This window comes from Bacillus rossius, chromosome 1 (assembly GCF_032445375.1).
Source record: "Bacillus rossius redtenbacheri isolate Brsri chromosome 1, Brsri_v3, whole genome shotgun sequence".
Lineage (NCBI taxonomy): Eukaryota > Metazoa > Arthropoda > Insecta > Phasmatodea > Bacillidae > Bacillus > Bacillus rossius.
The window spans coordinates 38,967,782-38,979,920 of record NC_086330.1 but is presented as its reverse complement, the minus strand read 5'-3'; the positions used below and the strand labels follow the sequence as shown (position 1 = coordinate 38,979,920).

At 34.9% G+C, this 12,139-nt stretch overlaps 1 protein-coding gene across 1 annotated transcript; it reads right to left on the bottom strand.

Annotated features, from left to right (window-relative positions):
- Positions 1-5,831: 5,831 nt before the first annotated feature.
- Positions 5,832-8,613, bottom strand: LOC134528401 (pro-resilin-like). Its single transcript, XM_063362003.1, has 3 exons — positions 8,531-8,613; positions 6,291-7,127; positions 5,832-6,209 (listed from the first exon to the last, which is right to left on the bottom strand). The coding sequence occupies exons 1-3, from the start codon at positions 8,549-8,551 to the stop codon at positions 5,952-5,954; spliced, it is 1,116 nt and encodes a 371-aa protein (XP_063218073.1). The 5' UTR covers positions 8,552-8,613; the 3' UTR covers positions 5,832-5,951.
- Positions 8,614-12,139: the final 3,526 nt, after the last annotated feature.

Sequence of the window (12,139 nt, the reverse complement as noted above, 5' to 3'; positions counted from 1 at the left end):
CATACGCTCTGCGCATGCGCGGTCACCTGATCAACCCCCTTGCAAGCGACCTGCGCATGCACAGTCACAAGGTTAACCCCCTCCAAGCGACCTGCTTGTCCTGGCCGTAACGGTTACTCAGGCTTCTAGATATAAATGCGCCTACTGTGGCGGCCGCTCCTGGCCCCGGAGAAGCCGCCCCGGCTGGAGTCCTCGTAGCGCACGACGGGGCGGTAGCCGTGCTCGTCGGCCTGGTAGTCGACCACCTGGCGCCGGCCGTCGGGCAGCAGCACGTGGTAGGAGCCCTGCGCCACCTCGCCCTGCCGGCTCTCCTGGTGCCCGTACTCGCTGCCCGACTGCTCGTCCAGCACCTGGTACGAGAACTCGTAGTTCGCCGGCCCCTGCGCATTGCACGCATTCTCTGCAATATCACTACTCACTGTTAGGCACACAAGGTGGCAAGTAAACCGGTTTACAGGCCTTCTACTTTCATCATGATACATATTATTTCTCTTTAGTTTGAAAGCAATTTTAGAATATTATGGATGTATGATTTTAAATAATTGTTCGTAATTCTTTAACATTAATAGAAATCAGCACAAGGAAAGATAACACAATTAAAATAAATAAAATTACAGGGCAAAAAGGTATCAATATAAGAATTAACATACAATTTATTAGAAAATAACCATCGAACAAATGGTGGAGACGAATTCAAAACCATAAAATACAGGTACCACTGCAATCTATATGTTTTTGAATAACTAATCCATTTCAAAATATTGTAATAAAAGAGGACGTTAAAAATCAGTACCATTATCAAAAACATACTTGGACGAAATATTAAAAAAAAAGAAACTGCAAAAGTAACACAAGTCTTTATCAAAAGGAAAAAAAACACCTAAATCGTATTATTAAGTTCGTGGGTTAGAAGTTATTCTGTTTTGGATTAAAATTACTAAACAAATTTGAAGTTATTTGTTACAAGAGAAATAAAAAATTAGTACCTACCTAAATTTGTAACGGAAACTTATTTTACTGAACAATGAATTATACATATATATACATATATATATATAGTCAGTGAGTAATTCAGGCAAAAAAAATCATACATTTAGGGAAAAGGTTTTTTTTATTAGATATATACATAAATTTCATTTAAATTTTAACCCCTAAGTGTGCAAAATTTCTTCTAGGCTAAGTAAAATTAAGATATTTATGTGGTATTTTGTTGTGATGAAGAAAGTTTATCAGATGATAAGAGTAATTTTCCCCATGCAAATGTTATCAAGTAGTACCAAAATTCTAATTTGAAAGGTGGGAAAGGTGTTAGAGTGGTTTTTCGAAATCTTGCTTTTTTTTTTAAATCAAATGTAGTTCAATTATTTATAAACATTTTTATTGTTAAGTAGACATGGGTGATTCTCATGAAATCTCGAAATTATTGTCCTTACAGTTGTTACAAAAATCTAACCGACATATAATGGTAATTATTGTTTTCCTTGAAAAGAACATTACTGAGGCTAATAGTGTTGGTTATAATATTTGAACCATAATGGTATCTTTAAAAAATTAAATAAATAAATATATTACCCTGATTATTATTCCCTCACTATGACCCAAGCAACAGATTGTAATACTCTCGAATTTTTAAATCAAAATATTTTCAAAAAAATGTTTGCAAATTTGACTAATATATTAAAAATACAACGGATTTTTAAAAATTATTTCAATTTGGAATAAAAGTATTGAACAAGTTTACAAATACATTTTTTACACATGTCCCATCAAAAAAATTCATTCCCTCACACCCTTACCATCAGTCGATACATGAACGCACTTTGAATTTTTTAAGAACGCTCTCATTGGTTTTTGATAGTTGGCAGTACTGGCAATTGTTCTAAATCGCCAATTAATTGGTCTTATGCGTGTTAGAGTATCTGTAGCAAAAGTTAATTATGAAAATTATTCAAAAGTTGCATTTTCAGCCATCATTCCATCACATAGAAGAAAAACAGAGGTATTTACTATATCTAAATAAAAATTGCACTGTGAAGTAGGTTTTTAGAGATAGTGAACGGACACAAAAATTCAGATGTAACAAAAGATTATGTTGCAAGATTTTTTAGACTATGTTTCATTTCGTCATTCGCTCACCGTCATTCCCTCATTCCAATTTGAAAGGGAATGGCGATTTATGAGGTAATGAATGACCTTTAAACTAGTCTAACTTGGCTTTTTTTATTTCTTTGCTTGTGTAGTCCTTGAATTCATCATTTTTTTACCTTGTTTCAGGAACAAATAATGGCAAGAAAAATAAATAATCTGACGCAGAAGAAAAATTATAAACAAAAATAATACGATAGGAAAACTTCATAAAACCATCATTACATTCCGTGGAACTCAAAAAATTCACCAGTTTGTGTTTACTGGTGATATGCTGGAATTCAGAAGCCTTTTTTGTTCTCAATGTGTGATAAAATGTAGTCATTTTCATCTGGGATACTACTCGTCTCCAAAAAATCCTTGTATTTTAGCAAAGAGTAATAAATTACAAACACGGTCTCACTGTGGACATTCTTCTAATATGTTTTCTGTCGGTAACGATTCTCTCATCGATGTAACCTATGATATAGGTGATCATGTTCTTATCAAATAGAACTACGAAATTTAATTTCAGTTTCTGAAGAAGCCGCTTTCATAAAGTGTATGAAAATCCTGGTGGCCAACAATCAAGGATGAGCAGTTGTACCCCTGGACAGATGTTCTACAGAAAATTAAACCTCCAAAATCGATCAGAAGAGGATGTTATTCAGTAAGAGAAATAGATCAGCTCAAGTTGTAAGATTTAATGTTAGACTCGATAGCAATATTGTAATGTAGACTGTGTAATCTATGAACGACTATTATAGTATTATCTTTGAGACTGAATAGGCTATTATTATGATTTTAAAAGCATGTTTTAAAATCTCTATAAGAAATTTTGAAAGAGTCTCAGGAAGTAATATATTTCTTGTTAATCGTCCATTTATAGGTTATTTTTGCAATTCCATTGTGACTAAGTGCCATATACAAAATTAAGTTTCAAGTAAAGTAATATCATCTTTATATTGCAATATTAGCAAAACTTTATAATTTTTAAGTTAATATTCCTTAGAAAAGTTATAAAAATATTTTGAAAATAAATAACAAGGTTTTCTATAAAAACTAATATTTTTTATTGATTAAGGTTCATGAATTGCTTGTAAAGATAATTCCCTCACATTAGTCATAATTCCCTCACTTTCAAGTTTTTAAATCATTCTTGTAAATCGCTAAAAATAAGTTTATTCTAGGGACCACTATATTAGTACAATCTAGTTACATAAGTACTACAAAATTGACAGAAAAAATTTCAAATTAATTAAATTTTTTCTATTAATTTATTTCTACCTAATTTCGGAATTTCATGAGAATTACCCACACAATTATTTCAGTTAACACTAAAATTCTGTTAAAGGTAAAGGAAAGGGGGATTAGGTGGTTTTCAGAAATCTCATATGGACACGGAGTTAGACAGATTTCTTTAATCAGGTGTAGACAAAAATTTACCACCCTTGTTAACATAAGTGAGCAAAATTCCTTATTTAAAAGATTAGAAAGAAGGATATGGGTATTATTTTCGAAATGAGATGTAAAGTGATTTTTCCCTTGTTTTGCACATTAAGAGTGCAATATTTTATCCAGGTAGTAATAAAGAACAGATTTGTATAAAAAAACAAAAACACAAAGAAACCAACATGTGAGTCTTTCAGTACTTGCTAGTGATGTGTGAACATCTAACCACGGTAACGAGCCAATTCATGTGATCTTATGTCGTTCATGTTACAAATAAACCCATAAAATTAAAATACGAAATGGGGACATAAAATTAAAAGTACAAAATTATAAAATAATGCCGAGTATGATAAATATTCTTAACAATAAAATATATAAATTTAAAGTACACACAAAAATTTCTAAATGTATTGCATATTTACTTTCTGCGCCCGCCACTAGAATTCGCTGCATGAATCATAACTTTTGCTCGCTTTATCACCCACAGATGGCAGCACGAGACAACCCGAAATTTTATTATAAACGGCTCCCATAAAAATAAACAAAAATGGAAAAAATTCTAAACCCCGACTTTGGCCTTCATTGCCACAAGAATATTTACTAAAATACAGTCCATCTTATTGAAATTCACTAAACCGTTATTACTGTGACCATGTGTATTTGGTCACAAGACTTGTCTCTTTAATTTCTACCTCTAAAAACATTTAAGGACACAAGAAAAACACTTAACCTTACCTGTTTACATGCAGATGTTTTACATCATGTGACCATCATAAGTCATCGATAGGTTACTGCTGTGTGCGGGAAAATAATGTACACTTCAAGAAAAAACATCAGAGTTCCTTCCAAAACAGCTTCTAACTAAGGGATATCAACCGATATCTTAATAAGAAGAAGAAAAAATAACTGAAAGACTCGTCTGTGTAACAATTGTTTTGACTATAGTGAAGATCCTTCTAGAATTTTTGGTATCATTCTCTAAAACTTGATATTCTCCTGGAGAATATAGTGGCAATTGTTAGTTTGAGGGGGGGGGGGTAATTAAGGTATATGTACTCATGATTTGGGCAGCTAGACTAGAGAGCAGCAGGACCATCAGCCGACCATGGAATATTAAACACAAAGAGAGTGAAAAGGGGAGGGGGGTCAGCATAGTTGGAATGGGTGTTTGATAGTAAGTATAAAGTTTGTGTATGCAATGGCCAGCAGTAATTTCCTAAGTTATATATAATATTGTTGTTGTACTTAGTCTTTGAATGGTAGTTGTACTTTTGCTTGATGTGGCATCGATTGGACTTAGTTTGTTTTCTTGCGATGCCTTCTGCTTAAAGGTAAAAGTGTTAAAGAGTTTTGTTGAATGCTATTAATGCCATGTTGCTTTCTAGTTGGCATTTATCTATTTTCGTAATTTGAGAAAACAAGTTATGGTGTCCATACTTAATTCAGTTAATTGTTTTTTTCTTAAGCTCGCCAACCACTTGTGTTAGAAGTTATATTATATATGTTATTTATACTGCCAAGTTTATCTTTTTGATTTTTACAGCCCTAAATGTTTTTTCTTGTTGGCTTATAATCAGTTGCCTATATTTTGGAATGTGTTGTTTCAAACACAATATAAAATCAGAAACATTATTTTCAAGGAACTGATGAATGAACACATTGGCTATTATACTGTTTATTGTAGTATGGTTTTTCTTGAAGAGAGAAAAATAAAACAAATATTGTTAAATTCTTGAGAATGCTTTGCCACCTTGTAATTAACTACGCATTAGGTTAGTTTTACATTGAATTTGACTTTACATATACAGGTAAGGCCCCATCTGGGTACGTCTTGTTTACATTGTAATTTTTAAGGAGTAAACTTGGTAACCAGAATCAAATATTCCAGTGAGAGGTGTGTTTTTTCCCGATGAGACCGGCCCCAATCCTTCAAATTTTCCTCTTACATTAGAATTTATTCTTCTATGAAATCACTAAAATATTAACCTGAGACATTTTTAAAAACTTATTATAACACTAAGAAGAAATGTATGTATCTGATTTGGCTCAAACGTATAAATTCACTCTGTAAATATTTACTACAATTAATCCTTAAATATAGCGAGAAGATTGAACATAATTTTTATATTATATTATAGGGTAGGAGAAAACTATTTCGGCCTTAGGACTTCCTGGCATAGTAATATTTTATAAAAAAAAAAACATTTGTTCAAAATAAATATATACATATTTTTGGGAGAAAAATAAAAATCATATTTTTTTAATATTGAAAATTTATTTTTCTACAAATAAAACATAAATTACAATGATATATGCAAGGAAATAGTCAATATTTACAAAACACCGTCATGGATCAGATACTGGTGCTTCACGTGTCAGTACGGTCCCTGCAGCGCCCTGGAGGCGGGGTACGGCCCGCCGGCGCCCCGCGACACAGCCGTCTCCTCGTACCGCACCTCGGGCTTGTAGCCCTCCTCGTCCGCCTGATACTCCACCACCTGCAGCCGCCCGTCCGGCAGCAGCACGCGGTACGAGCCCTGGGCGGTCTCCAGCTGCCGAGTCTCCTCTTGCCCGAACTCGCTACCCGACTCCTCGTCCTGCACGGCGTACGAGAACTGGTAGTTGGCGGGCTCCTGCAACACACGCCACGTCCTCACTGCGCCGTCCCTAGCCGCCAGTGTTCACACACATGTGAGCAGGCGGAGGCTACTCACGGCTAGAGGGTCCTCCTGGGCGCTGTAGCCGGCGAGAGGAGCGCCGTACTGGGCGGCCGGCAGTCCGGAGTTGCGGGAGAAGTCGGCGGGGGCGCCGTACGTGTTGGCGAGGCCAGACCTTCCGGTGGCGGGCGCGCCGTACTGGGCGGAGAGACCGTTCACTCCACCAAACCTGCTGGAGGCGGCGGGACCGCCGTACTGGGAGGAGAGACCGTTCACTCCACCAAACCTGCTAGAGACATCAGGAGCGCCGTATTGAGTGGAGAGACCGTTCACTCCACTAAACCTGCTGGAGGCGGCGGGAGCGCCGTATTGGGCGGAGAGACCGTTAACTCCACCAAACCTGCTAGAAACATCAGGAGCGCCGTATTGAGTGGAGAGACCGTTCACTCCACCAAACCTGCTGGAGGCGGCGGGAGCGCCGTATTGGGCGGAGAGACCGTTCAGTCCACCAAACCTGCTGGAGGCGGCGGGAGCGCCGTACTGTGTGGACAGGAAGGCAGGGCCAGCCAGAGGGCCTGCAGGAATAGGAGCGTTGAAGGCGTTGAAGGCAGACGCGGCAGCAGGAACCCCGCTGGGGACACCGTACTGCATGGAGATGGAGCTGGGGATGTTCAGGCGACTGTTGTACGAGAGAGGAGTGTTGTAACCACGACCAAACGCACCAGCGGAGGGAGAGGGTGCCCCGTATCTCGCTGATAGCGCGCCGTTTCTGCCGGAGAGAAGAGATCCAAATGGAAGTCCACCATTTCGTTGAGCAGGAGGTAGATACTGCCTTCCCACTGGCGGCTCTGCCACTACGCAGCTGATTAGAGCGATAACCACTGACAGTGAAACCTGTGGAAAAAATGGAAATTGTTAACCTCATATTTATTGGTTTGTAGAGCCAATATTATAATTATTACGAACAAAATATATATTTCTAAGTAAATTAGTGTACAATATGAGACATATTGGTGCATACTTTGATTAAATATTCATATAAATTATTTTGGTTGATGTTTATTTTGTCCCAAGTTTATATGGTGATGTTCTTTATTGTCTTTTGTAAACAGAAAAATCCCTATAAACTTATGATGAAACTGTTTTGGTAAATCAATGTATTATTGGAAAATATTGAGGATATGTTTAACTTCAAAGTATAATTAAAAGTCACAATTATTTTGATATTAAAAATTAAGGTTTTGTAATTGTAAATAACCCCCTTTAGCCTAAACAGTTTTGTAAACACTCTTTCATTATTCTAGAAATTAAACAGTATTTGTCGAATATTTTGCTCAAAATAGTTTTTTAAAATTATTTTTTTCATTCGTGTACTACTTAGCCACAACTTTATTTGATTATCTAAATATTTTGAGTTAGTATATATCAGTGCATATACACTATAATATACTGTTTTCAGGTTTATTTGCACTACCAGTCATTAAACACGACTATAATTTAAAATGAGTTATTATTATATTCTGAAAATTTGAACGATAGTAAAAAGCAATATATTTTACTAAATTATTTAAATTGGAATCACTTAATATAAGTTTTGTTAGCATAAAAAAATATGGTTTGTTTTCGAGTTTGAGGAAAAATTGATTTTTTGTGTAATGAGACAGTTTATGATATAATCACCTCATAAAATTTTTTGGTTCTTTGTTTTTAGTTTTCATGCTATCTTTAATAAATAAACTTATGAAATTGCTTTATTTTATTGAATAGTCTTTTATAGACACTTATTATATTTTCATGTTAGATTTACTTCACTTCAAATATGTAAATAAAAATATATTAATTGATTTTGCTCTGAATATTTAAAACAGTAAATTATGTTGCTTGTATTTCATTCAACCAGATAGCTGCTATGAATATACACAGTGCTGGAATCAATCTATGGTGAAAAAAATTTGGGGCAAAATGTGATTCTGACACTACTGAAAATAACACAAGAAATGATTCAGCAAAAACTAAGAATACTAAACCGGGAGTAAAATTGATATTGTAAATGTTATTTATCTCTCATTAGTCCTCACTGCTGGTTACTGATCGATTCCATGTTCCAGTAACATGTGCATGCTACTTAATTAGTCTATTTTTTACTAACGATAAAAAAGATTTAAATTGTATCAAATTAACAAATCCAATGGTTCAGAAATATTTCTAAAACCTTGCAGAATCTTCACAGCGTATCAGTGGACGATTGTTTCGTTTCTGTGCTATATCTGAAACATAAACCCCCACGTGGGCCTTACCTTCGCCATCGTGAGAGCCATTTGCTGCTGCCAGGGACAAGCGAGAGGAGCGATGCCCGAAAGCGACTGACCACTGCCGGACCGCGCAGGGGCTTATAAAGCGAAGGGGATCGTCGCATCGTCCCGGGTGTTTCGTCACGGCCATGCTGCGATACACGCGGGGTGCCGTCTTCGCCGATGCATCCCCCCACTCCTCCCCTCTTCTTGCGCGCGTGGCCGGAGGTGTCGCAACGGCGGGTGAACTAGTTTTCGTGGGCGGCTGGTGTTGACGGTCCACGGCGGGGCCAGCCGGTACCGCTCTAGTCTTTCATCTCTCTCACACACACAATAATGGAGAGCTCACCTTCACTTGAACATCCGAGAAGCACATATTCTCTGGAGTGTAAAACGTCCCTCATCCTTCAAACACAGTCAGAGGCAGATACAGGATTGACTTATCCGCGGAGACGAAAAATGAGGAGGGGAATTGGAATGCACTGTGAATCTGGAAAACCTGAGGACCGGCAAAATATTTTTTAGAAAATTTTTTAAATGTAATTAAAGGGTAACTACATTTTTTCATCCCTTAGAATACCATTCTAAAAATATTAAAATATATTAGGAAATCCATAAATTATATAACAAAAAATTTCAGTGATATCTAGTATTGAGCTAAATTGATTTAAGTTTTAGATACTAATAATTTTAATAGATATTAGATCCAGACAATGTTATTAATAATGTTCATACAATGTTTTTGATCAGTATTGGAAATAAATAAATATTTAAATGAGACTTTCAGTGCTCGTCAGTAAAATGTAAACATCTGACCTTGGTAACGAGAAAATTAATGTGTTCTCATGTTGTTTATGTTGGAAATAAACATTCGGTAAAAAATTTAAATTATTTTTGTTTTGTTTAAATTCACTAAATATTTAATACTTTAATGTTTCTGCCACGTTCGAAGTAATACATTTATGGCATTGCTAAATTCATAAAACTAAAACATTTTAAAACACAAATATAATTTAGTATATTTTTATAATTGATTTTGCCTAAATGACTGAAATCAGTCTGTTAAGTTTTACTGCGAACACATCATAACCTAATTGAGCTGAATAAATATGACTAGTATATAATATATTAAAATGTTATTAAAAAATCTCCAGTGACGATTTTCAAATCACGTCCCTTAAGATTAACTAGCTCGCCCTTTTTCCGCTGTACTGCCAAGATCGTATACATATAATAAGGAGGCTAAGTATTATAATTATTGTAATGCTAGTTTTACAAAATATTTTTAATTTGAGTTTATTTTTTACTATGATTATTTCAATTTACCAAATATATTTCGCTGTAGTTTCATTAACATTAAGTTTCACTTTTTCAGCCAATACGTTTGTGGTGTGCCCTAATGTTTATGAAAGCGACTATATACGGGTTTATGTTGCTAAACGTGGGTCTGCCTTATTTGTGTGACATTACTTTTGAAAGACTTCCGTTCAATTTTCACAAAATTACTACTTAAAAAAATCAGCATACCGTGAGGTAGGATGTTTCCACTTCACGAATATCCCCATATCCGTGCAGCACATTTTCTCCGGAGTTGAAAACGTCCCTCATCCTTTAAAAACAGTCTGAGGCAGATACAGGATTGACTTATCCGCGTGGAAAAAAAAATGGGGAGAAGAATTGGAAGGCACCGTGAATCTGGAATATCCCCTCTCCAATAATACATGAGAACCAGGAAAGTTTTCGTTAGAATAGTATTTTTAATGTAATTAATGTGTAACTACACTATTTCATTCGTTATAATACCCTCATAAATATATTGAAAATATATTAGGACATCCCTGAATTATACAACCAAAAATATTAAGTTATTTTATGTATTGAGCCTAATAGATTTAATTTCTAGGTACTAATAATTATTTCTAGATATTAGATACAGACGATGTTAATAATGATTATGAAAGGGTTTTTATAAGTATTTCAATAAAATATTTGAGTCTTTTAGTACTCGCCAGTAAAATGTAAACATTTTACCTCGGTAACGAAAAAATAAATGTGTTCTGATGTTGTTCATGTTGGAAATAAACATTTCTGCAAAAAAATATTTGTTACAATTATGTTCATTTTTTTAAAATTCACTTAATAGTTAATACTTTGATGTTCCGCCACGTTAGAAGTAATACTTTTATGGCATTGCTAAATATATAAAACTAAAAAATTTAAAAACACAAATAGGGTAGCCCGGGGCTATATCGATCATTTCATATTCAAACCCGAATTTCTGTTAAACTACTAAAATATGTTATTTTTATATTAAAGGACATGACACACAGATATCTTAGCTACACATTAATATACTTTAAAGAGTTTCCAAAGCAATCCTAATGGGAAATAAAAATTTAAAACTTAATGTGTGTAAAGTACAAAATTTTTCACATGTGCGGGGTAATTCCGATCATAGTTGGGGCTATTGCCGATCACTGGCACTAACATGTTTTTCAGTTGCACTTTCCACAGATAAATTGTTTTTTACCAGCAGCACGTACACAAATCTCGTGAAACCACTTTTTGCATTTCTGGCACCATATCCAGTCACCATTTGATGCACTCTGTTTGGAAAAATATCTTAAACCACAGAAGTCACAGGGAACATTTTCCTCGTCCTCGTCCGAGATCTCAATGGAAGATTCTTCATCATTGGTAGAAAATATTTTTTTGATGAATTTCTTTTTTTTTTTTTGGCCTAGATGAAGTACTGGCTGTACGTGTACTTTTCTCTCTTGAAAACTTCTTTTTCCTTTTTTCAACTGACATAAAACATTCAAAGAGACGTTAATTCAGGTAGGCCATAAAAATTTGTTTCAAACAAAATTACATTAACATTTTTCAAAAGTAGCCTAATTAACGAATGAAAAGCTATGGCACGACCATTTATATCATTTTTCACAGCAACAATAAGATGGAATTAACTGAAAGTCTCTTAACACAAGACGAGTAGTTATACCAAGCAATAGTTTATGCTGATCCTAAACCAATAGGTACCGATTGGCATTACATAGGTTTAATCAGATTTTATACAGCATAATTTTTAATTATATATTTTACATGGTTGCTTACTTAAATAATCTTTTCGTTGGTTAGTTTTGGCAACATTTTGCATTACGTTAATGATACTGACATCTGAATATTTTTTCAGAACAAAATATTAAGAAAACAATTTCCTCAGCTCAGGCGGGGTTCAAACCCAAGCCGTCTAGATTCCGAGCCGCGCATAATACCATTTCACCACCGAAACAATTGTTACCCTGTTAACATTAAATGTAAATATAAAAATTTTTGTTTAAAGAAAGCAATTATTTAGCAAAATAGAAACAAAAATAGATCATGTTGAATTACTTTAACAAACATTAAAGGCAGTACTTAATTTTCCAGCAGATTTTATTTGTTTTTTTCTGTTTACTTAGGACATTTTTATTAACTTCATATGAGTTCTACCAAAATTCTACGATTTTTCAAATTAATTAATAAGTATAATCAAGTGATTAGTCTAGTCTCAGTATCAGTGATCGAAATAGCCCCGAATTTAACCAAATTCGAATAAATTAGCCACCCTATAAC

Excerpts from the sequence above, each read along its gene's own strand:
- LOC134528401 (XM_063362003.1), bottom strand. The coding sequence starts at position 8,551 with ATGGCTCTCACGATGGCGAAG. Across the intron at positions 7,128-8,530 it reads TGGCTCTCACGATGGCGAAG|GTTTCACTGTCAGTGGTTAT; the intron begins GTAAGGCCCACG and ends TTTTTTCCACAG. Across the intron at positions 6,210-6,290 it reads CCCAGGAGGACCCTCTAGCC|GAGCCCGCCAACTACCAGTT; the intron begins GTGAGTAGCCTC and ends CGTGTGTTGCAG.